Consider the following 25,494-nt stretch of genomic DNA (forward strand, 5'->3'; position numbering starts at 1 on the left):
AGGTTTTTAATGAGCAATTATAACAGGGAATTATGCTATATATACTATAAATGCGCTATTTAAATTATGACTATAAATGTCCCTCTATGACAGCTATAAATTAATAAACACAACTCTGGAAAATTAAGTAATATCATCAACAACATTATTGATTTGTTTATAATACTCAACCCCTTTCCAAATGAAATATCAAAAGACATTCACAATTTCTACATAATGTCAGTTGGCTAGATTATGAGCCATGTTCAATACATCATAGAGAACCATATATTTAAGTAGGAAAGGCATAAATGGCACATGAACATGATCAGCAGAACATAAGGGCCTAATAAGGGCAAGTGACAATTCCACCAACTGGACAGCAATTCCAAATGGGGGTCAATTTTGATTTCACATTTTTAAGTTTTAAACAAACCCCCAAAAAATTTAGCAAGCAAAGGCTAAAACTATCAAATACAAAGTAAGAGACAATATAAATAAATAATACTAATGCCAAGTTCATTCTGAAAACATAATAATAATTGAGTTTTTGTTTTCTCAATCTACATTAGCACAAAGAAAGGTCCATTTCATAGCAGCCACTGCCACCAGGGGGCGCTCACCCTGTGCGTGCCACCCCAGGGCTGGGTGCAAATCCTGCTTCCAACCGGTGTCTGTTGAATCCCCATTACTGCCAAAACAAGATCGTCTGGGGAAATGAAGAGATTGATTCAGCGCCTGCAGAGAAAATCCTCTTAACCTTATGAGGACCTGAAATAGCTTAAGAGTTTGAAGAGCGAGAGCAGAGCCCGAGAGAAAGCTGCCATAACAGAATTACCATCTATCTTAAAAGAGAGACCATGATGTATAATAATGAAGGCAGAACTTTAAGACCTTTGTGTGCACGTGACATAAAATAAGCATTGCAGTTGTAAATATTTGCTTGAGTAAAGCTCACTTGAATTTATTCTATCTTTGGAAGTCAATTTTCGAACGAGGAACCTTCATAAAAAACCATCACAGATTAGGCAGATGTGTTTGGTTTCAGGCACAGCCAATGTAAAACCTTGTCTGTCTAAGATTACAATTGTCATCGTACTGTTCTTTTGAAACACACAGGGAATGTTCTACCTTAGAAGGTTCCACTTGAGATTTTGATGACCACAGATGTGTGTGTGTTTGCTTTAGTGTGTATACCCTGGCTTTCTGTTCTAATTTCAAGCTGAAGACTATGATGTAAAATCCCATAATCCTTTGACATCCGACAGAGTACAGGTAGTGTCTATACAAATACACTCTCCCAAACTCACCGATACACACACTGTACTGAATTTACCGGCATGGGTCGATGGAGTGAAGGGTAGATAACAAAATATGCACGAGCTAGTCAATACGGAGAGAAAAAAGGAAGAGAGGAGAGCGAGAGAAACGGAAAACCTCTTATTTCTTGCTACAATCCGACCGGTTTCTCATTTAAGAGAAATTCAACCATTTACATGCGTAATCTGCACATTTGAAGTGCACTTATGAGATCATTAGCCCAGTTACTATTTCCCATAACACAACGCAACTGTCTCTAAACTTATAGCTTTTAAAAATATGACTGACATCTGGGAACTCTGCAGGCAGCGACAGTTTAGTTTACTACAAACAAAATCATGCGTGCCATACTGTGTATTGGTTATGTAAACAACATGAAGCGTGACATTTACTTAAGCAGTATGAAAATATGCTGTTTCAAACTAATTATCCCTGTTTTCTCTTTTTCCCATGTTTTTCATGGTTCTAATTAGTGTTCGACCAATGTTTTTTTTCCTTTTTCAATGGCTGAAGCTTATGAACGTAAACAGTCTGCTGTATTGTTCATCCAAAAAATAAATCTGATCAAAAATAAAAAAAAAGACTGATGAGAAAGAGAGACAACCACCAACATAAAGTAGAAGGCTTTTTAAACTACTCATTACCACCCTTACAATAATTTATCACATTTTATTGTAGTAACATGTTGTAGTTCCTTTACAGTAGTTTCTAGGCAACTATTTATCATAGAAAGATGTAGATTGTTTTTTTATTAAAAAAAAAGGATATATATTGGCCTATAAGCCAAATAATGAGGAGCCATCAATGGTCTAACCTTTATTTATGCTTTAACAAATGCCACAATTACAAGAACTATGGTACATTTTTATAAGGGCAAGTACAAAGTAGAATCAAGAGCTTTAAAGTCTGGACCTTCATATAGACCAAGGTATGTGTAAAATGTGTTCTGTTCTGATGATGAAGGATATTAGGAAAAACCTGGCTTTCTGATATCCAAAAAGATTACATAAATCATTATTTTTATCATCATAAAAACCCGATGAAATGAAAACAGCATCTGTTAAGAATAGGAAATAAGCATTTTCTATAGAAGAAAATGTGGAGATGTGAATATACACAAGTCAAATTTGACTTCCCATGGTGGTTTGAAATAGAAAAAACTGATAGAATACACAGGTATGATCATCTGGAGCCTTAGATGATCATACCGGTGTATTCTATGCAAACAAGGAATTACTTTGTGTTAATTATTAATTAGCTGCAGTAATCAACTTCGCATGTGTGAGTTTATAAGTAAGCTACCACAAAAAAATTAAAATAAAATTCAGGACTATGCTAAATGAAATGCTAGTAGTAGAAGAGGATGAGTAGAAAAATATTGACAGAATTTTCATTTTTGGAAGAACTATTCCTGTAATTGAATCTAAATACTGTAGATGGGATAAAACATCTGCTTTTTGACCATGTTATTCTTAATAATACCACAAACACTGAAAAAAAGAGAGAATTTTAAGTTTCGGCTGAAAATAGTTTAACAACCCTGAATTTATTTGACCGAAACAGTGAAATTTAAAGGTAGAGTAGACAATTTCAGAGAGGCTAGCAATAGCAAGTTAGCTTTGAAAGCATAAAATCCCACCCTCTCTTCAGAGCGTCTCCAAAGCCGGAACGTGCTGATGACTAGGCCTGTCGCGATAGTCGATAAGTCAATTAATCGCACGATAAAAAAAAATGAGCTCGATAATTTTTCCGGCCGCGATAATTCCATTTGCATGCTTGTTTGTTTTCCTCGTCTCTCTCTCTCAGTCTCTACCAAAGAGACTGGATGACCACTCTCGGTTCTTTAGCGTATATGAGGAGTGAACTCTCTTGTCAGTTGCATGGTCTTTGTGTGGGGAGGCGGCGCAGCGGCGCTTGTCAGTCACATGGTCTTTGTGTGGGAAAGCGCCGGCGGGACTGTTTGCGGCGACTGCCAGGAGAGAGAGAAGACGCTAGTTGTGAGTTGCGACAGCGAGCCCGCCCCGATCACATGAAAATGCGTATCTATACCACGAATGTTATTTCTCGTGCCATTTATAGGCCAAAAATAGTTTTTGCGTGCATATGATACGCTCTTTATGGCGTGTAATACGCACGCATTCCTCACCCCTAATCCTAACCAAGTATTTTCAGTGTGTAGCATACACACGTAATAAAGCGCGTCTCCGTCTTCCCGACAGTACACAATCACTTGACAAAGTAACAGGAGGACAAAGTAACAGGAGTAACAGTGCAAAATTGTGCGATATGGCTTGTTGAGGCTTTTTTTGTTTTTTTTGTTTTTGTTTACAAAGGTCCTATAACTGTCAGTTTTGCCTGTTATGGAATGTATCACTATTTATGCCTAATGTCTAAAGCCTAATGTTTAATATTTTTTGAAGTGCAATTTTGTTTACATCCATTTTATTTATTAACAGACATTTATTTTGTTAACAGACACTAAGAGTCCATTGCTTTTATTGTTTTTGGTTGTTTTGTTCATTTTTTTTGGATATTTAAAATGTTTTCCGTTTTCAATGTTTAATATTCTTTAGAAATAAAAAGTTTATAGATCGTTGAAAAGGTGTACCTGCATTATTATGCCATTATAATTATATTAAATGAAAATGGTCTCAGAACGACAATATTATCGTTTATCGCGATAATTTCTTGGACAATTTATCGTCCAGCAAAATTTGTTATCGTGACAGGCCTACTGATGACGCGTGATGTCCAGCGAGCAGGGTGCGGGGAGGTATGGAAATACATATGTTGACAGGCATGTAGGACAGTGTATCATTGCATTTAGACCGAATACAATGATTGGACGAAAATGTTTTGGTCCTGAGACTTTCACAGTAGATATACATGTTTTAATATCACTTTCTATTACTGATTGATTGGTATCAGGATGTGAAGAGTTTCAACCAATATCCACCTTATTCCAACGCCCCATAACGCTTTGCGCGAATTATGGGCGTAACTTCCGTTAAGCTGTAAACAATCAGTGAAACGCTCGCTCTATGAACGTAATACGTTAAAAAGGTGTCACACTGAGATGACATTAATCTACTCACCCTTCAACCATCGAACATTAAAAGGAAATTTAAAAGTGTAAAAGCATCAACAAGGTACTTTCAACAGACCAAATAACCTCAAAAGCGCGTAATATGTAGTAATATATCTGTATTATGTAACTTATGTTGCCTTAATCAAAAATGTTCATTAACTTCAGCATTACGTGATACTATTTCAAAGTGATTTCCGTAATTTTGACAGATTATAAATTGGATTTACCTGTGAAAACAAACCTGGAAAGAGACGTGAGGATTTGAGGAGAATAACGAGAGATTCTTCATGCATTCCAGTGAATTATTAATGGAATATATATCGTAAATTAAATTCGGAAGAACAGACCACAAATGTGCAGTATATGTTGTCCTTTTTCATACTTTTTACAGCGGATTGCAAAGGGAAAAAAGAAAATAATCACGAGGAAAAGAAAGCAGCGATTGAAAAGAGCTCTTGCCATAGATATTCTTGTTATAACATGTCACGTTAAAATACCAAGTATAACGTTATTTTCATGATGTCTGAAAATGTCGGAAAATTGACAGCTCATCCAGTTAAACTGACGGATCAGCTTTATTTGTAGGGCAACCTTATGATTTGAAATGATTCGTTTCAGCCTTTTTGAATGGAAGTTCCCCAAACCGGAAGTGCCACCTATAATTCAAAACGCAGTAAGGTCGTCAGGAATAAGGTGGATAACAAAAAGTGTTTATAAAAAAAATAAAAAATTGCCTACCCTACCTTTAATTAGCACTCCTTCAATGACACATTTTTGCAAAAGGTAAAACTCTTGTTGCCAAATAACATCACTACAAAATTATCACCACTACAATCATACACATTCAGATGGACGTTTAGGGGAACTACCACCTCTGTGAATAGGCCAATAAGGCTGTTATCAGCCAATGACTTAAAAGCGGCCAAATATCGGCCTTGTCGATTGTTAATTCTAAACAAGGCTTTCCCCCCTAAAACTGTGCCATTTAAGACATTCTCAACAAACTGTTTAGCTGTATATTTCAATATTTCTATAGATCATACATGCTTTCAAATGATCTGAAAGGAAGCAATCAAGGGCACACAGACAAAAAAAACAAGCACACAAACACGCCGATCGGACCTACCAGTATCAGCGTTCTCTGAGTCCATGTCTGTGTCTCTGTCTGCTCACAGGAACTGGGAGACAAAGGCTCTCTTTCTGTCTTACTATCTTTCTCTCTCTAGGTGCTGTACAGTGCAGTAAGTCTAACCATCTTCTATAACACACTCACATAACACACGCACACACACACACGCGAGCATCTGCATGAGGACAGAGGGGTAAGCTGTATTTAATTCTGATGATGCTGATGTTTTGGCACACTGAATATTTCACTGCAGTGTCGACACAAGCATCTGTCCGAATAACGCCACCATGCACGCGCACACTCTTGACCGACACAAAACACACACGCCGCCGCTTTCCCTTGATGTTTTGCCTCACACAGAATCTTCACTAGCACGTCGTCCACTGCGCATATGAATGAGACACTGCTGAAAGGAAAGCGAGAAACACCCATACAAAACACACGACAGATCAAACACACACATCAAACTCTCTCACGCACTCAAAACGGCCAACGGAAGATCAAACTTTGCTTTGCGAATGGGCACATTATCATCTCAAAGAGAGAGAGAGAGAGAGAGAGAGAGAGGCTGGTCATTGTCCCATGCACACAGACACTTAAACTGTCAATCTAAATGGCAAAAACACCTGAGCAAGTCTGTACGATTTGAATCAATATTACAAAAAATTTGACATCACAATTTTAACTGCAATATGAGAAACATTTAACATCTCATATTGCTGCTTAGATATGTTATCTGAAAGAACAAAAAGGCATAAAAATCACACTGAAACAGCAGTTCTCATGTTCAGCAGGGTGTGCAAACTGCAAACTAGCAAACAATGACTCCAAAGTCCGGTTTTGCCGGCGCTTTGCTGCCAACAGGAACTGTTAAGGGTGTGCAAACTCAAGTTGAAAAAATAATAATAACAATAATTCTCCTTTATTTTAGCGATGAACAGTGTGTAGTTGACAAAAGTTTGTTATCAATGCGCTCCAGATTCCAAAAACTGCGCCTGAGTAAAGTCTCGTTCACACCAAAAATAACGATAACTATAATGTCCACACCAGCGGACGTCCGGATGATATTGTTCTGTTTATTCTAAGTTCTGTTGGCTGCCACTGCTCAGAGCGTGCGAGTACTGCACTAAGTTCTTTTTGTCGCCTAATTGGGATTCAACAGTTAAATGCACATACTTATGTGTCAAAATTGCCATCTTTGCCAGTATCCTCGTAAACACAGTCATTTATGTCTTAAGTGAACGTAAACAGTTGAGAAAGAAATCACATTCTTAAAGTGAACGCAGCCTAATAAACCGGGTGTCATTTGTGTCATCAATGTTAATCAAATAACAAAAAAGAGAAAATCTCTCAGCTCTTGACTAAATCAATTTTGTCTCACTTTAAAGTGCCCCATTATGCTATTTTAAAGTTTCCTAATGTTGTTTTGGAGTCTCCTACAACAGGTTTACATGCATCAAAGGTCAAAAACTGTTTAATTTCCTCATAATATACATTTGCAGATCACCACATTTTCAATAATTCTCAAACGACTGGGTCTGCGTGTCCTGAGGCTTCCTACACCGTAAACTAAACACAGTAATGAACAATGACGTTGATTTGACCATATCAATCCGACCACGAGTCCGATGATGAAACAATGGAAGAACTAGTAATTCAACCCGAACCTCCATCACAAGGACGACTAGAGCAGGACGTTTCTCAGTGTTTCTCAGTGATGCGCTACTCAGTTTGAGGTACATTATGAGATGTTGCAACTGTAATTCCTCACCATCAGCATGAACAAGTGCATGTCCATCAACAAACCGATTATATTACTTGTACTAATTTATTTACAGAGTATTTTTCTAATATATTGCGGTGAACACGTGAAAACTGTATCAATAACAGTGCATACATTAGCCGAGCTCTAGCGTGAATGAATGATGTAACATAAACGTTGGTAAAACAAATCTTGCTCCATGCTTAATCTTTACTCAAAGTAGTGAGAATGACAGACAATCTGCATTAATAGACACAGTTTTAGGTAATAGTGGCCCACAACTGATCAGCAGAAGTATTTCAGTAAGACAGTAATAATGTGAGTTAACCAGTTAGCAGGAGACCTACACAATATAAAGCTCAAAACTAAGTATTTTGAACACCATCTTTCAGGAGCAAAGCGGTTTGCGAATCCTGCATTGAACTCCGAGATTTGAGAAGCAGTCTTCAGTAAAATAAAGGGAACACAGCAAAAGTTTAGGATTATACTGCTGTGATATCGTGGTAAAGATGAATTTTAACCACTGATTCTTCACACTCGTCCTTGGGCAGTGAAAAAAACCTACAATCTTCACATTATAGAGCACAGCATCTTCTCGACATGATGCTATCCAGTATCCACAGGAATCAGCTGCTGGTTTGAGGTTCAAGGTTTCCCTGGTGTCTGCGCACGCAATAAGTGGGCGGGAAATATGCTAATGTTTCGTCTTGACGTCACAACGAAACGGCTTATGACTCGTTTGAAAAACGATGAATTTAATTGACTCAAGAGTCGACTCTTACTTTTGAAAGACAATAACTTTATATACGGTGCACTTTCAGATTTAATTTTCATTCACTTAGAGCTATGTTACACACTACATGAAAGGTCATTTTCAAAAATCCATAATAGGGGCACTTTAATAAGAATAAATGTACATTTAATTTATTATGCTGTTTTTTTATATACATTTGATTACTTTATACAATTTATGTAGGCTAGTATTTCTTATTTCTAGTGCTTGACGTTTTTCAGGTAAGTCTATTTCTTTGTTCTATTGTAGTTTGTTGTCCAATTGCTTGTAATTAGTTTTTTTGTTCTTATTTTTTCACTGACTATTTATTTACCTGTCTTCAGTAAGCTTGAGTTTTTGTTGTGAGAAGTATTAGTTTTTTTTGTGATATTAAAATTGGTCACAAGAATTATTAAATTTCAATGTATCAAAATGTTTGGTCATATCATCCACCCCTAGCCTGTGTGAAAGCAGCCTCATAGAACATTTACAGAATCTCTTTTCTCTCCATTTTCCTCTCTCATCCCATGTCAAGGATAAAGGGCTCGTCTTACAGGGTCCTGACTGCCCAGAAATAGACTGTGTGTGTGTGTGTGTGTGTGTGTGTGTGTGTGTGTGTGTGTGTGTGTGTGTGTGTGTGTGTGTGTGTGTGTGTGTGTCAGAGAAGAGAGGTTATCATACTCCCTCTGAGGGGTGTGGGAGTTGTTTGTACTTCAGTGGAGAGGTCACCCTACTCTCAGATTGTGTGTGTGTGTGTGTGTGTGTGTGTGTGTGTGTGTGTGTGTGTGTGTGTGTGTGTGTGTGTGTGTGTGTGTGTGTGTGGTACTTCTCTGTGCAGAGCGTCAGCAGCAATAACCCTTAGGGGTGTCTGGTCTACTGCGTCAAACTACACATTATGCAATCTGAAGAAACAATGCAACACTAAACTATATCACAAATGGCAAACTAAACGGTACGTAAAACTATATTTTACGCTAAATTAAATGTTGCAGACTACAATGTCATAAACACCAGGAAAAAAATATGGCCTAAAAACAGCCAAAATGAACCAACACCACCATTTCCAACTAAACAATACCAAAGGAATCTTGCAAGCTAACAACAAAACAAAATCACAAATGTTGGTAACACTGGACTAAGGCCTTATTTGTTAACATTAGTTAATGTATTAAATAACATGAACTAACTATGAACAAACTAATAAAAATGTTCATGTTAGTTCACAGTGCATTAACTAATTAACATTTTTATCTTAAAAATGTATCATTAAAGACTTACACCAGACCCTTCTCAGTCGTAACTGAGAGTGGGTCTGGGGAAGCTTCATTCACATCCCATTTCAAAATGGGCGTCACCAACGGAAAGAATAACGCCATCGTCATCGTGTAAAGCCCGCCTCAACGTTTGTGATTGGTGCCAAGATTTGGAAAGATTGGAAATGGGCTTGAATGGGCTCTTGGCCCATTCTAAATTTGCCGGAAGTTCGTCTGGGTTTTCCCAGGCTATTAAAGTTTCGGCAGTTTCGGGAATTTCTTCGCTGTATTCTCGCTTTTTGCTCGCAGGTTTCTCTATAGAGCTCCCCCTACAGCTTCAGAATAGATATTTGACAACTGTCGAAAACCTCGTTGACGACTCTCAGATACCAGAGGCTAGTAGATCAACGACATCAAAGCAGATGGGACATTCTTTAAAACGTCTTCTTCATTCGGGTTCGAACAGCGCAATAATGACAGAATTTTAGCTGATTTTTTTGCCGTAAAGCAATTCGAGACCTGATATCACGCGATACTTCCTGTCGCTGAGGCCGGCGGCCCAAAGTTGCAAGGGTGGTTTTTCGGCTCACAAGCGCTTGGGGGGTGCGAGACGACCACCATTCAACCCGAAAAAAGTAATATAACTATTCCAATGACTCCGAAGCTGTTCGGTTAAGGTAAAAAAGTTACTTAGTAGGGCTGGGCGATATATCGCATGACATTGTTATGCGCATCTCGTCAGTAAAGCCGGTTCCTTGATTGGTAGTAAATCGCATTAATTATCGCAGGCGATACGTCCGTGATAATTAATGCGATATGGCTCAGCTTATCAGTGAACTACGGCTCTGTGTAGTAAATGCCGCTCCGTCTGAAAGCAGGTGATGCCGATTTACTACTAATCAACTGACGAGATGCGCATAACAATGTCATGCGATATATCGCCCAGCCCTATTACTTAGTTCACCTTTAAAGACTTAAAATGCTGTAGAAATATTGTTCATTGTTAGTTAACTAATTTAGGTAACTAATGTTAACAAATAAAACCTTATCGTAACATGTTAGCCAAATGTTAAAACCAACAACAGCAACCCCAAACAAACAACCCCCATCCAAACATGCAAATCAAAGGCAAAAATAGTCTTGCAAACTAATTAACACCAAAGCGTCGACCAATGGCAATCTAAATGGCACACAAAACTATACACTATGCTAAACTAAACATCACAAACACCAAACAAAAAAGCAGTCAATAAAGTAAACACCACCAAAACATTGAAACACAACAGTATGGCAACTTACTGTGTGTAATGGCAGTATTGTCTCAAATAAACGTATGTTAGATTTAGCTTATACTGGTTACAAAACGTCAGATATATTTACACAGCTAACAGTGAGAAGGACTACTTTATGTTATTTATTTACACATAGGAGTGGCTGTGACATTAAACATTGATGTATGTTTGTATATGAAAATACAGAAAGAAGTTGGTGTTGTAGCAACTTGCCAAGTTATTATAGAATTTAACTTGCGTGGTCACATCACATGTGAACGTATATTAGCTATTCAAACTGTACACATAATGTTTTCATCATTTGTGCATTTGACACAGAAAAAAAAAACAAATATTGTAAACAACAACTCTCATAAATGGCAACAACATTTGCCAAACAAAACACAAAATCTGTTGGAAACAGCAAACTAAACAACATCAAAGTCTCACACACACCAAAAAAAAAAAAAAACTTACAGTATGGCAAATAAAAAAAAAACATGCCAAACTAAACTTCTCATATACAACCATAAACGAAAATAATACCAAAGCAATTTTGCAAGCTGATTTACAACAACATCAGCAGCACAATGGGTTGCAAAGTTTCCAGAAACTTTCCAGGAATTTTGAAAATCTTTGGAAAGTTTTCCGGAAATTTACCGGAAATGTTCAGCCCCTTTGCAACCCTAGCCACAACACTGAAGTTAAGTCGGTTGCAACTTCCTGTTCACGGGGACTTGAACATTCTTATTTTTTTTTTTATGGAATATTGTAGTGTTTATGTTAAACACTATGTTTCACTAGTGTTTATTATAAATTATTGATCCATGCACATCATTACTGTTTAAACACTGTTTCACTAGTGTGTATTATAAATGATTTATTCATGCACATCATTACTTTTAAAAAATATGTGTCCTCTTTAATCATAACTTAACTAAAAATAACTTCCCTTCACTCTTATATCTCTTCTGTTTTCTGATGACACGTTTACTGGCGTGAGGGTGGGACGGCCTGTCACTCACATGACATCACAGCAATAGCAAACATAACCATCCAATCAATTCCCAATGGACAAAATCAAGTCCCGCCCAACATTCTTTTCTCATTCGAGAAGCCGTTTCACTCAAAATACGTCACAATAGGGTAAGAAAGGAATATTAGAACTTCTGTTTCCTGACAACTTTTATAAAAACTTTAATAGGGTCTCAATGATACTAAAATAACACTGAAGAATGACGCACAACAATGTCTCTTGGCTGCAGGAGATTTTCATTAGCGTTTCAGAAACACTACAATCATAGACATCCAAATACATTATGTAAGATGTCCGTCTTGGACCCTGCTGAGTAGGAATTTTGTGCTGACACTAAATCACATGCCAGTGCCACCTGCTGTCAAGGTATATGGCATCAATGCCAACACCTCACCGGAGTCTGACGTGAGTCACTGTCCTGCACGGGATCATGGGTAAAATAAACTGCAATGCCAATGACCGTGGGAACTCTGGGAAAACCATGGTACTGAATGATTAACATATTCATGTAACGTTACCTTGGTATGAGAACCAAAACCATGGTAATACCATAGCAATTTTGTTTGGGCTTTTCTGTTAATACAGAAGTAAGTTAGCTGGGAAGAGCTGAGATCAGCAGAACCCCAGTAATGACACCGACTTATTCTCACATACACACTGCAGCAGAACATTTGCAGCATAAACCGTCTTAAGTGACTGACAGAGGACAGAGGGTCGAGGCTGTGACCGACGAGGGTTCGGCTTCTTACCGGCAGGCATTCCTCCAGTCGGTTCCGTCCAACCCGCGTACGAAGCACTGCGTCTGGATCAGATCAGCTTGGAAGGGGGGTTGGCTTCGACATATGGATAGGAGCACGGCTGGATCACACACATACAAACACACACAAGCACAGATATACGGATTAAACGAATCCGATCAGAACCCCTCAACAATACCAACCTTAAACTGACGGCTACGAGCACACATTATCAAACATGGCGGAACTGTGTCTGTGTTGTCAATAATTAAAGAAGTAAAGAAAGGGAGTTGTGTGTGAATACCTGTAGATGCAGATTAAGCGCAACACATCCGCGTTTCCTGCTTCACATTCCGCGTGACGTCGGGACACGCCAACACGGAAGTGACAGTCGAGAGCGGAGAGGAGCTATGAGAGCACGCGCAGCGCACGCGTCGAGGTTGAAAAAAAAACCCAAAACAACCCACGCTGCAGGGATTCACAAAGTGGAACAGGTGGGTAAAATAGAAAACTTGTTTATTTAATTTAATTTAATTATAAAAACAAGTCTCTGCACGGTTGTGTGAATTTGATCTGCTCCCTCATCCAGCTTCTAAAATTAATAACCAGGACAATCTCAGTTGCGTTCGATTTAGGTTAATGGACTGCTCAGATGTGTGTGTGTGTGTGTGTGTGTGTGTGTGTGTGTGTGTGTGTCATTAAAAGATATATTACCTCTCAGAGTTTTGCATGGCATGTGAGCAGAATATCACTTTCAATTTCTTAAAGGAATCGCTCAACCAAAAATGAAATTGCTAATATCATTTACTCATTAATGAATAATGACTTTGTTTGTTCTATGGCTCTTTACCATAGAATTTTTGAAGGCTATTACTTATTTGTTTTTTTCTTCCCCCAATATACCAATATATATATATATATATATATATATATATATATATATATATACTATTAATGTATAAAGATGAATTTATAATTAATATGATAAATATGTGTTAAATATTATTTGGACATGTTACTTTTTTTTTTATGTTACATTATTATGTTTTTTCTTCTCACGATAGTACTGTTGAATGTATTATATATTTCTTTATTTTAAACAAGTTATTTATTTATTCATTGAAATTATTTTTTTAAATTATTTATTTACTTAATTCTTAATTTTTTTCCCTAAATGTTTCCACTGTTCTGCGAGTATACCTTGTGACCTATTTTTACTAAAATTCCAATTCCTCTGAAGATAAGAAATAGAGCGAAATTTAAATCGCTATTCACAAAAGATCTTTACATAAGTACTTGGAGCTTCTTTGGTCTGTTTATGTGAGTTCATGACAGAAGATTCGTTAACCAATCATTCTTTTGAGTCAGATCTTTTCAATGCTTTTCAATCAGGTTCATAAAACTGCTTTCACTGATTTGTTCACAAATCTGACTGATCAGGTTCTCAAGTTCAACTTACTTAACGTTTCGGTTGCAGCCAGCAGTTAATGGTCCACTATATAGGGAAAGATTATCACTGAATAACTGAATAAATTTAGCTTGAAAGCTTTGGGTTGATTCATTGTAACTGAATTGAAAAGAGTACAACATGCATACATAATTCAAGTCTTCATAATTTCTCCTTTTGTGTTCCACAGAAGAACAAATGCATAATATAGGTTTGAAATAACATGAGGTGTAAGTGAATAATTTTAATTATTGGGTGAACGATTTATTTAATTTAAAATCCTGTGGCCTGACAGTTAAAACTTCAGATCACATGTACCCAGAAAAAATAACAACTTCATATTGGAAAACCCTTTGTAATAATTTAAGAGTATTACTGATGGATTTAAGGGGTTTGTTGCAACTGGTTGTTGATATATTTGTTGTTACAAAAGCCTGCCGTTTCATTACGACAGAATCCAATCATTTACAGTGGTCATAATAAATAATAATACAAAGCTCAGTAATGTCTGCCTCTGTCAGACCTGCCACGTATAACCGGATTATTTTCGGATAAGCTGAAACCATCCAGTCAAACAGCCAAAGCTATGATGACCTGAGAGAGAGAGAGAGAGAGAGAGAGAGAGAGAGAGAGAGAATACAAAGTATTAAGATAAAGACCTTTGCTTTACAGGAATTATGTGTGATTAAGCTCCATTTTATCTAAGCATCTGTTAAACACTGAAAACATATCAGTCACTCACTCGTGTGCACGTCTCATAACTAAATGCGTTTACATTGAATTGGCTCAAAAGTTTAACTCAATGTGCTAAAGTTGCACAAACATGATGCATAGCTGAGATCCAGATGCAAACATTTGCATAATTATTACTGAAATGCTGGCCAAATAACCCTATTTCACCAATAATCTCCATCATGTGTGGTTATTTCTCTCTGTGGTCACACACACACACACATTTTCTGCCTCATTGATATTGGTGGTTTAATGAAGCTTGAAAGTTTGGGCAGTTTGATTGATTGAGTAATGGAGTAGCTGTGTACTACTGGTATTGCCAGTCATTCAGTAAAGTGCCGTAGTTATTAGTAAAACATTCTTCATTAATGGTGAGGCAATACCAACAGTGTCTGAGAAGACAGTGAAGAGGCTTGGGAGATGGTACGATGGGGATCTAAAGGACACAGTTCGTGTGGGAGAAGTTAGACGACAAGCAGTGGAAGGGTTGAAGAGCATAGACAGCTGCGCTCCACCAGGCAAACTAAAACTCTGGTGCTTTGAGTTTGGTCTGCTGCCGAGGTTGCTGTGGCCACTGACTGTGTATGAGGTTTCTTTGACAACAGTAGAGAAGCTGGAAGCTTTAATCAGTTCATACATCAGGAAATGGTTGGGAGTTCCACGCTGCCTCAGCAGAGTGGGACTTTATGGTAAAGGAATACTGCAGCTACCAGTCTCCGCTCTAACCGAGGAGTTTAAGTGCGCCAAGGTCAGACTGGAAATTACATTAGTAGAGTCACGCGACAAATGCTTAAGGGAGGCAGCACCTGTGTTGAAAACTGGAAGAAAGTGGGCAGCAAAGAAAGCTGTGGAAGATGCAAAGGCTGCCCTTCGAATTGGTGATATCATGGGGCAAGTTCAGCATGGAAGAGGGGCTCTTGGTCTCAGTTTAGCTCCTCCTACATGGCACAAGGCAGCCACAGCTCAAAGGAGGAAGCTGGTAGTCAACAAGGTGCAAAAGCAGGAGGAGAGGATGAGGTGTATAAAGGCCATTTCCCAGGCCAAGCAGGGAGTTTGGATGAGATGGGAGAGTGTGGAACAACGCAAGATTGGCTGGCAAGACCTATGGTCAATGGAACAGAGTAGGATCAGTTTTCTCATCAGGTCAACATGTGATGTTCTCCCATCACCACAGAACCTAAACCTCTGGGTAGGAAAGGATCCCTCATGTCCTTTGTGTTCATCACCTGGAACATTAAGGAACATTTTGACAGGATGTAAGGTGGCTCTCAGCCAAGGGCGGTTTACTTGGCGCCATGACCAGGTGCTGCGATGTTTGGCCTTAGCATTGGAAGACAAGCGTAACATGACCAATAAGTTGCCACCTGTTCTATCAAAACATTACACACAAAAGACTCCTCTGCTCAGGAGAGCAACCACCAAGAAAAGGTGTTAAAACCAATCCTCGCCCAGGACAACTGGAAGCTGCTAGAGACTGGAAAATGCTGGCAGATGTTGATCAATGGCTTATTTTTCCACCTGAGATTGCCACCACTAACCTTCGACCAGATATTTTCTTGTGGGCTGGATCAGCACGCCTTGTTCACCTGGTAGAGTTAACAGTGCCATGGGAGGATGCTGTAGATGAGGCGTATGAGAGGAAGAAACTGCGGTATGCTCAACTAGCCATTGAAGCGAAACAGCGAGGATGGAGAGTCCGAGTCTACCCAGTGGAAGTGGGTTGTCGAGGATTTGTGGCACACTCTACAACCCGGTTTCTCAGAGACGTCGGATTCAGTGGCCAAGAGTTGCGTCGCACAGTGAAGAACTTATCTGAAGCAGTAGAGAGGAGCAGCAACTGGCTGTGGTTGAGACGGAAAGATTCTGGCTGGGGATCTCAAGCACAATAGAAAGAAAGAAACACTGATGTACAGATAAGTAAGCTGGGCTGAGTTGAGTGGGGCACAGAGGGGGGTGATGCTGGGACGCCAGAATCACCGTCAAGTCCTCTTGTGGTGTCGTGGGCTAGTTGATGAAACACTGAGGATGGAAGGTGCCCACTTGAAGACCCCAGAGATGTACTCTACTTACCTCAATCCAGACGGTTGTCATGCTGATTGGCTGGGGAGGCCGCACTGTGGTCGATCCCCGGAGCCAGCATCACAGCCGTTGTGTGTACTGATGCGCCAGGGAGGCAAAATAAGCTGATCCCTGGAGCCAGCATTACACTTCAGCCATTAACACCAGACAGAAGGATATCTACATCATATGGAAGGAAACGTAAATGGATGGAGACACATATGGATCACATTAGTTTACTGTAAAGCTATGTCTTAGTTGGTGCTTATCTTGGCGAGAGCCGAGTTCAAATCAGCATGAAGTTTTAACATCTACTCTCGTGTAATGTAAATCATGAATATTGAATGCACACACATGCATTGCTGTGATTGCTTCTTAAACACTTTCCTTTGCATATATGCATGGTAATCTAAAATATTGATGTTAAATAATTAAGTTAATGGATATATATTATTTGCAGGCTACCCACATATTTACAGACAAACCCACACATACTCATTATTCATCCTCATTATTCATTATTCTCTTAATCAATCTGAAGATAGTAATTTAATACACTTCAATTTGTGTCAATTTCAAACTTTTATATGGGGACTTCCAATGTGGAAATAAATATGGAAATATTTTCTTGATTTGATGAAATTGCTAATTGTTTCTTTGATTGGAAAGCTTGTTTGTAGCAACTAAACATAAGTAAAGTTGGACACTCTAAACTCACTTGTATGATTTTCTATGAAGTAGATATTATGAAGAATGTTCAGGAATATTAACAACTTAAACATTGGTTTGTTTTATGGTATGGCTTCAGACATTTTGGAAATGTTTTGCTCGAGTAATACTTGCGCAGACTACTTTTTGGGGGTTTGTTTCTTTTTATTTTCACTTTTATTGACAGTCTGTGGTGACCAGTCACGTTTATCGTATAGAGAGAAGAAGCATCCTTTTGTTGTCTATGGAAGAAGTAAGGTTTGCAATGACTTGAGGATGTGTAAATGAAGACAGAATTTTCATTTTTGGACTAGCAATGTATATTTTATGTGACATGATATAGCCTATATTATATGCTGTTATTTCCCATCAACATTGATTTTATATATGCTTTGAAAACATGCAGATTTAATTTTTCAACCTATAAAGTGAGTCAATCTGGTTCACCCATTATTTACATACTTACACAACATGCCCACCTTTAAGGATTTCCACTTTTCCTCCTTCAAGCTTCACACTGAGCTTCAGATCAATGTTGACCCATAGAACAACTGTTTTTGTGTGAGAGAAACAGACAGTTTGATTTTTCTCTCCAGAGGGGGTTTGACATTTTTCACAAACTCTAGCATTTGGACCCAATGTCTATTCAGTGGTCTTCGGACAGAATTGATTTATGGATGGATTGCATAATAAACACACAAATGGTATTTGCAATTGAGAGTGACTTCAAAATATTCTCTCAAACTCCCGACAAGATAAAAAAAAAAAAAAAAACAGACTCCTACGTGATGATTCAATTGATTTTATATAAAAATAAAGCTGAAAGACTGGGCATTTTATTTTTATAAAATGCCTAAGAAGCGCCCACAGATATTATTATGTTTCTGAGAGATCAGATCACTCTGTCAGAGCAGATTTCAAAGAATGAAGATCACGAAAGACATGTTGCTGGCTGGAACATTTTGTATTGATTGGGTATTTATGTAATATTTATAGTTAGCTGTGTGCAACATAAAATGTTGCTTAGTGATATTTCTTTCATACTAACCATAAGATTTGTTTAGGTTTATTTTCTTAGCAAATGCTTTCTCAAAAGGCTTTATAGAAAATGCATATATAAAGTGGCAACTACTAGGACAGGTAGCAAACAACGCAAGAAGACAACTAAACGGGTCAACTAAATTTAGACCCCCCGTGCTTGGAATAATAACAAGATCATGGTGTAGGAAAGACAGAACTTGTCAGGAAACACTAGGAGTCATTAAGAATGAGTCAATGGGTCTTGTAATGTGACTGTAGAGCATCTCTATGGGGGAGGACTAACACTTTCGAGGTAGAGCTCTTATGATGAGGCAGTCAGATGCTTCAGAGCTGAATGCAGTCGAGCAGAGATAGAAATGTGAATTGTATAGCTGAGTGTTAGTTTAATGGACTGGAATGTGTAAAGATGCAGGATCAGTTTGAAATCAAGCAGGAATACAGCGAACTGGATTTCTGAGAGCTCAATTCTAAAAATGTCATTGGTCAATTGATGCCTGCGGTTGCTTTTTTTGACATCCTTGTTATGAATTATTGGCTAATGCAGTCTACACTGATGTGCTAAAACATTATGACCTCCTGCCTGTTTTTGACCCACTGAGGCATGGACTCTACAAGACCACCTGAAGGTGTCTTGTAGGATCTGTCACCAAGACGTATAGGTCTTATACCACTGATGTTGAAGCACCTCACCCTGGTTCTAAGCCTAAACTTGACATAAACTGTAAACTTGTCCCTCAAATCTGATTGGTTGATTGGAAAGTTGTTCCAGGATCAACAAAGATGTTGATCCAGGAACATGTGGTACTTTGTGAAATCTGGTTCACCATTCCTGGTCTTTTTGTGCAGAATACTTTAGTGTATGCTCACAGAATGCTTGCCTTCGGAATATTTCATTAAAATGTCGAAACATTTTCAAGGTCTAATCTGGATAAAACAATGACCTATCCCTTGAATATCATCATATATCACCATAGACAATGAGGGGGACAAGTCGCCCCAAAAAATTTGAAATGGCCAAATTGTGCCCCTTATATTCAATATTTTTGATGCTGCTCTACTGTACTTAATTATGCACTACTTTGTTTGATGAAGGATGACAAAAAAAATGTAAGTTACAATTTTTGTCTGGTCTGCCTAAGTGGTCTAACAGCGCAATGTCAAAATGACTGAGATGAAATCATATCCAATCAAATCAAATCAAAGAAGGCGGGCCTTATTGTTCACAAAAGTAATTGTCCACCCTCAGTGTTCAAGAATGGTTACCTTGTCCTATTGTGGAAGTAGATTATAAGCGAGGTTTAATGTTCACTTTAAGGAAATGTATGTTTTGTTATTCAGTGTTTGAGACTGTGAGATCTAAAATACTCTCATTCAATTTAGTATAATTCTTCATTTTTACTTAATATTTACTTTGATTCAGACACTTTAGATTTAAACAACACTGTGTGAGATTAATATTGTCTCGGGAAGTGGCGAGGTGTTGTGTGCAATGTTAACAAACAACACATAACTGAAACTCCTTCTTTCAAACAATTAATTAAAAACCACAGGACAATTGAATCCCAAGTTGTAAGCTTCAGTAAAAATAACTGATCTATGAATGATTAAAAACCATATGCAATTAACTTGAGCTGACAAAAAGGAATTATCGTCTGCCTGTGTGAAAAGTGGGGGATTTACCAGTCTGGGTCTGGGTTTACATTGTGCAAAATGTTTCAAAGCTATGAGAATGAGATGCAGTTTTCCTAAAGCATTATAAATGTACTTGTGGAACTGTCAATCATATTTCGTGCCAATGGAAAAGATTTTGAACATGATTAAGAAGGGAACAACTGTATAGGTTTTGTGCAGCCATCAGCCTTTGAATAAAATAAGCTAAAAGTGCTTGGATACTCTGAGCGAACAGGAACATTTCAGTAATAGACTGCAGCAGTGGAGAGAACAGATTGGTCATTTTACTTTTTAACCTTAAAGAAACAATTTGACAAAATTGTTATATTCAGAAAAAGAAGATTTCTCTTCTGCAATATGTCACATTAGACTTATTACGTCTCCATAAAGTCTCAGAGTGGTAGTGAGGTAATGCATACATGAATATTAATGTGACACATTTGCCCCTCTTTTCTTTCATCCTTTTGTTTAAAACTGCAGGGTGTAATTTCACCAAACCAAATTGCAAAAATAATGTTTCAAACAGGTTTCCTAAAGTCTGTTTTTTTATTTTTTTATACAATAGGTGACCCTCTAACTGAAACTGAACCCGGGACATGGAAACTGAAGATCACGATTACCCTCCAGGACATGTCCTCATTTCCCAATGGTAACACTTCTTTTTCAGATCTATTGTTATTTGCTGTTATTACATACCTTTTATTATATTGGTGTCAAATTAGTGGTAACCACCATTAAAATTCTGCATTACCTATATTAATACTCTAAAACAATGTCCAAATAGCTATTTGGCTTTTGATAACATTTTTCCCACCGTCATGGCCTAGATGGCGTCAGTCAAAAGAAAAAGTAATAGTAGAAGCAGAGCATGAGATGGATGATTTTAAACAGATTTTTCAAAAAGACTATTCTTTTCTTTGTTAAAAAGGGAAAAATGTGTGTGGATGTTAAAGAAAATACATTAGGGGCAGTTTCGATTTTATGAAAGTTATACAGTAGCTTTAATATTTTATTGGATTACTGTAAAAAAAAAATTAAGTACAATCAACTTGGATGTTTAAGTAATTTCAACTTAAATTACATTAAACTGACTTTAAAAAAAATGAGGAGTTGGTATTTTTTCCCCCATATCATGGAAGTCAATGGGGTCCATCAACTTTTTGGTTACCCATATTCTTCAAAATATCTTCTTTTGTGTTCAGCAGAAAAAATTAATTCATATAGATTTGGAGCAACTTGAGGGTGAGTAACTAATATTTTAGGTGAACTATCCCTTTAAAATGATAAATGCTGTTATTTTGAACTTTCTATTCTTCAAAGAATCCTGAAAAAAAGATTCCACAAAAAGTAGCATTGATATTAATAATAAATGTTTCTTGAATGATTTCTGAAGGATCTTTTGACACTGAAATAATAAGTAAAATTCAGATTTGCATCGCAGGAATAAATGTTTTTTACAGGAATAAAGTGTTTTACTGTATTTTGATCAAATAACTGCAGCCTTGCTGAGGATGAGAGACTTATTTAAAAAATCATTTAAAAAATCTTACCGACCACAAACATTTGAACGCTAGTGTATTCAAATTTAAATCTTATTATATTCTTTTTCATTTTCACTTAGATCTTTTGAGTAATTCTGTTTAGTATCTGCTAAAGGGTTATGAACAGAACATATTTGATATGGAGGGTTTTCATTATTTATAGTAAGTGTACTCTCTGTCTTCCTGTGAAACACTGCCACTGTCTCTTTCTCTCTCACACACAGAATGTTGGCTTCCTCTGAAAGGGGAATTCAAAATAAAAGTGAAAAAGCCTAAATGAAAGAAAGATGTTCATGGAAATGGAGCTATAAAAAGAGAAAGATAAAGTATTAATTATGAAGCAGGTGAGAGAGACGCAGAAACTGGTAGATACTGTATGTGTATTTAATTACAGCTCTGTCTGTGTTTTTCTTGCTTGCCTTCCTACTTCTTCACGTCTCTCATAGTAACGGCAGAATGTGTGAACAGCGCTGGACTCTAGGGCTGAATTTGATGGATCACTCCCACAGTTCTGGAACCTAAAACATCAACAGCAGAATGAGCTGACAGGTGGCTGAATCCAACACACATACACACACAACACACAAACAAACACATGCAAGCAGCACAAGACAGCATGGAAGCAGAAATGTGGGTGGGATTATGGGAATTTAAGTTTTTAACAACTATTTTGTTTCTTCCTCTCGGCTTCTTTTAGTTTCTTATTTATTAGGTGACCTTCAACCTTGTTAGAAATCAAAGAACATATCATGCTCAAATGTTGATTTACTTTCAAGATTGTATAACTTGCTGTCTTATTCTCCTCCAATAATTAAATTATTTGAATTTAAAACATATTAATGATGCAAATATGATGAGAAAAAATCACTAAAAGTCACAAAAAATGTTTCTTGAAGAAAAAAAAAATATAGGAAGAATATGAATGATTCAAATAATCCATCAGAAGTGACCTAAAGTTTTATACAATTAGATTTGTAAAGTTAGAGTCATATTGACTAAATTGATTATGATGATAATTTTATGGGTTTTTTTGTGCCTTTTTAGTTGGATGTTTATTACTGTTCAAAAGTTTGGTGTTGGTAAGATTCTTTTTTAGAATTAAGTCTCTTAAGCTGCATTAATTTGATCAAAAAAATTTTGCGATATTGTTACAGTATATAATTACTATTTTACTATATGAATATATTTGAAAAATGTCTTATATTCGTGTTATGCAAACCTGTATTTTCAGCATCATTACTCCAGTCTTCAGTGTCACATGATCCTTCAGAAATCATTCTAATATTCTGATTTGCTGCTAAATAAACATTTCTGATTATTATCAATGTTGAAATCTTCAGTACAATAATACACTCAGTACAATAGTACTTATAATACAAATTATAAGACATTATAAATGAATTTACTGTCACTTTTGGTGACTGTGCGTGCGTGCGTGCGTGCGTGCGTGCGTGCGTGTGTGTGTGTGTGTGTGTGTGTGTGTGTGTGTGTGTTCAGCTTCTCTCTACTGCCTCCTGCTGTCCTGTGTTGTTTGGGGTAGAGACATGAAGGTGACCTGAAAGAGACCTGACAGCAAATTCATGAAGGTTTGTGGCAAAAGCTAAGCTGCTTTGTGGGGTTTTGCATTTGTGTGTATGTGACCAGAGAGACACAAAGACATTAAGGAGAGTGAATTAAACTATGACCAACCATTTAATTTTAAACACCCCAACCATGATAAACACAAATTAAGCCCAGACACCTGGTCTTTCCAGGCGGAGATTCTATAATTACGCAAATGTGTCTGCTGAATATAGAATGTCCTTCATGCCTATCTGAGCTGAAACACTCTAAGCAGAGACACTGTGTGTGTGTGTGTGTGTGTGTGTGTGTGTGTGTGTGTGTGTGTGTGTGTGTGTGTGTGTGTGTGTGTGTGTGTGGTAGGTAATGCTTTTCCTGCAGAAGTGCTAATGTATTTTCTGTGTCTTTTTTCCAATGGCTATTTTAGTGAAGGTTTCCTCATTTCTGTGTTTCAGTTGTGAATGTGCGTGGTGTGTCTGGATGTGTGTGTTCCGATTCATCGGGGCCTCCTTTTCTTTCTGCCTCCCTTTTCCTTGATCTCCTCAGTCACTTATTCACCAGACGGCTTGATGAAGGGAGAGAGAGCGACGGACAGAGAGATAATTGTGTGTCATGTCAGTGATGTCTTTTTTTAGTATTGAGCCATGATCTCAGCCAATAATTGGTGTAATCAAGTCGCTTTAACATGCACAGGTGAATCTGAGAATGAGTGGCTTGTTCCACTCCCTAATTCCCTATCCATCTTTTTCCTAAATGAGCCTACTGCGTTTTAGATTATGGGAGGCATTTCTGGTTTGGGGAAGTTCCACTCAAAAAGACTGAAACAAATCATTTCAGAAGTCATAAGGTTGCATAAATCTGTCATTTTGACTAAATCAGCTGTAAAATTCACTTCATGTTCTATTTTCAGATGTCAGGAGGATAACGAAACGCTTTGTATTTTATGGTATAACAAGAATAACTATGGCAAGAGTTCTTTTCAGTCACTGCGTTCTTTTCTAACTGATTATTTTCTTTTTCCCCATTTGTATTCTGCTGTGAAAGTATGAAAAAAGACAACATATACACGTTTGTTGTCCGCTCTCCCGATTTATTTTACGATATATCTCATGAATGATTTACTGGGATGCACTAAGAATCTCTTTTTTCTTCTCCCCAAATCCTCACGTCTCTTTCCAGGTTTGTTTTCAAACAGATGCTTATAAATGTAATTCTCCACTTTTGACTTCTAATCCCTATTAGCAGTGTTTGAAGGCAGGTAAATGATGGAAAATACTTTAGTTCCAGTTAATGAACATCTTTGCTTAAGGCAACATATGTTACATAATACATACATGCACTGACCTGCCAAAAAAAAAAGAGTCTACGAATGGATCATTACTGTAGTGATTATTATGTTTCTAGCATGTTATATGTAAGCAGTTCTTCTAACCCTAACTGATGGAGTGTGTAGCTTTTCATTTCTTAAACAGCCATGTAGGAAAACACATCATGGCCATATTCATCAGGCTGAAATTGTGAAAGAATGGTTGGGAAGGAGCATGAAGAATCTTTTTCACACATGAATTGGCACCTCTGAGTTCAGACCTTAAATTCATCTTCAGTACCCAGATTTAAGTTTGCTGAATTCTGACATGGACATTTGACCAATCTACTGTAAACATAACAGATTAACCTCTGTATAAACTTAAAAGCTTCAGAGTTTTATGTAATTTATTTGCTCAAAGCCTAATATGACAGCAGCTTAAAGAGATAGTTCAGCCATAAATGAAACTTACTGAACCTCATTTTATTCCAAACCTGTATGGGTTTTTTCCCTCAACTATCTTCACAAAGAAGATATTTTGAAAATTGTCTTTTTTTTTTTTTTTTACAGTGAAAGTCAATGTTTTGGAACTAACAATCTCCTAAATATGTTTTTATGTGTTCTTATTTACTCACCCTCATGTTGCTCCAAACCTTTTTCTTCTGTGAAACACAAATGTAGAAGTTTGAGAATTATGCTTTAACCTCTTTAATGCTTTAAAGTTTTGCTGCTTAATATTATTTTTTCAAAAATTGAAATAGAAACCATTTGTAACAATGGGAAATCTTTTTTCACTTTTAATCAATTTAATGCAGCCTTGCTGAAAAAAAGCATCTCCCCCCCCCCCCCCCCACACACACACACACACACGTACACTTGTTCCAAACAATTCCGTTCGGACTCCAAAATTTTGAAGGTTAGTGAATGTCTTGCTGGAGATACCAAATATACTCACATCCAGAGCTGAAGTGGTAGGTCTACATTTGTCAGATGAGGACACATGAAAATATGCTGAAAATATTTGTTAAGGCCTTAGTATAATAAAACAAAATATGACTCATACAAAGCAAGAGGGGCGACGTA

General features: G+C 37.3%; 1 protein-coding gene and 1 long non-coding RNA gene across 2 annotated transcripts in view; one reads left to right on the top strand and one right to left on the bottom strand.

The window, feature by feature from the left end:
- The window catches only part of efr3a (EFR3 homolog A), a 46,926-nt gene extending 34,455 nt beyond the window's left edge, over positions 1 to 12,471 (bottom strand). Inside the window, exon 1 of the mRNA XM_084410692.1 lies at positions 12,360 to 12,471. Within this exon, the coding sequence (XP_084266818.1) occupies positions 12,360 to 12,369 (10 nt within the window). The 5' untranslated portion in view covers positions 12,370 to 12,471. The remainder of the gene's footprint in view (positions 1 to 12,359) is intronic.
- A 255-nt stretch (positions 12,472 to 12,726) lies between these two features.
- On the top strand, positions 12,727 to 22,853 carry LOC311291634. The gene is made up of 5 exons (XR_014627587.1): positions 12,727 to 12,841; positions 20,570 to 20,653; positions 21,207 to 21,246; positions 21,770 to 21,889; positions 21,992 to 22,853. It is a non-coding gene; the product is annotated as an uncharacterized lncRNA (long non-coding RNA).
- Positions 22,854 to 25,494: the final 2,641 nt, after the last annotated feature.

Source organism: Rutilus rutilus (genome assembly GCF_951802725.1).
Source record: "Rutilus rutilus genome assembly, chromosome: 6".
Classification (NCBI taxonomy): domain Eukaryota; kingdom Metazoa; phylum Chordata; class Actinopteri; order Cypriniformes; family Leuciscidae; genus Rutilus; species Rutilus rutilus.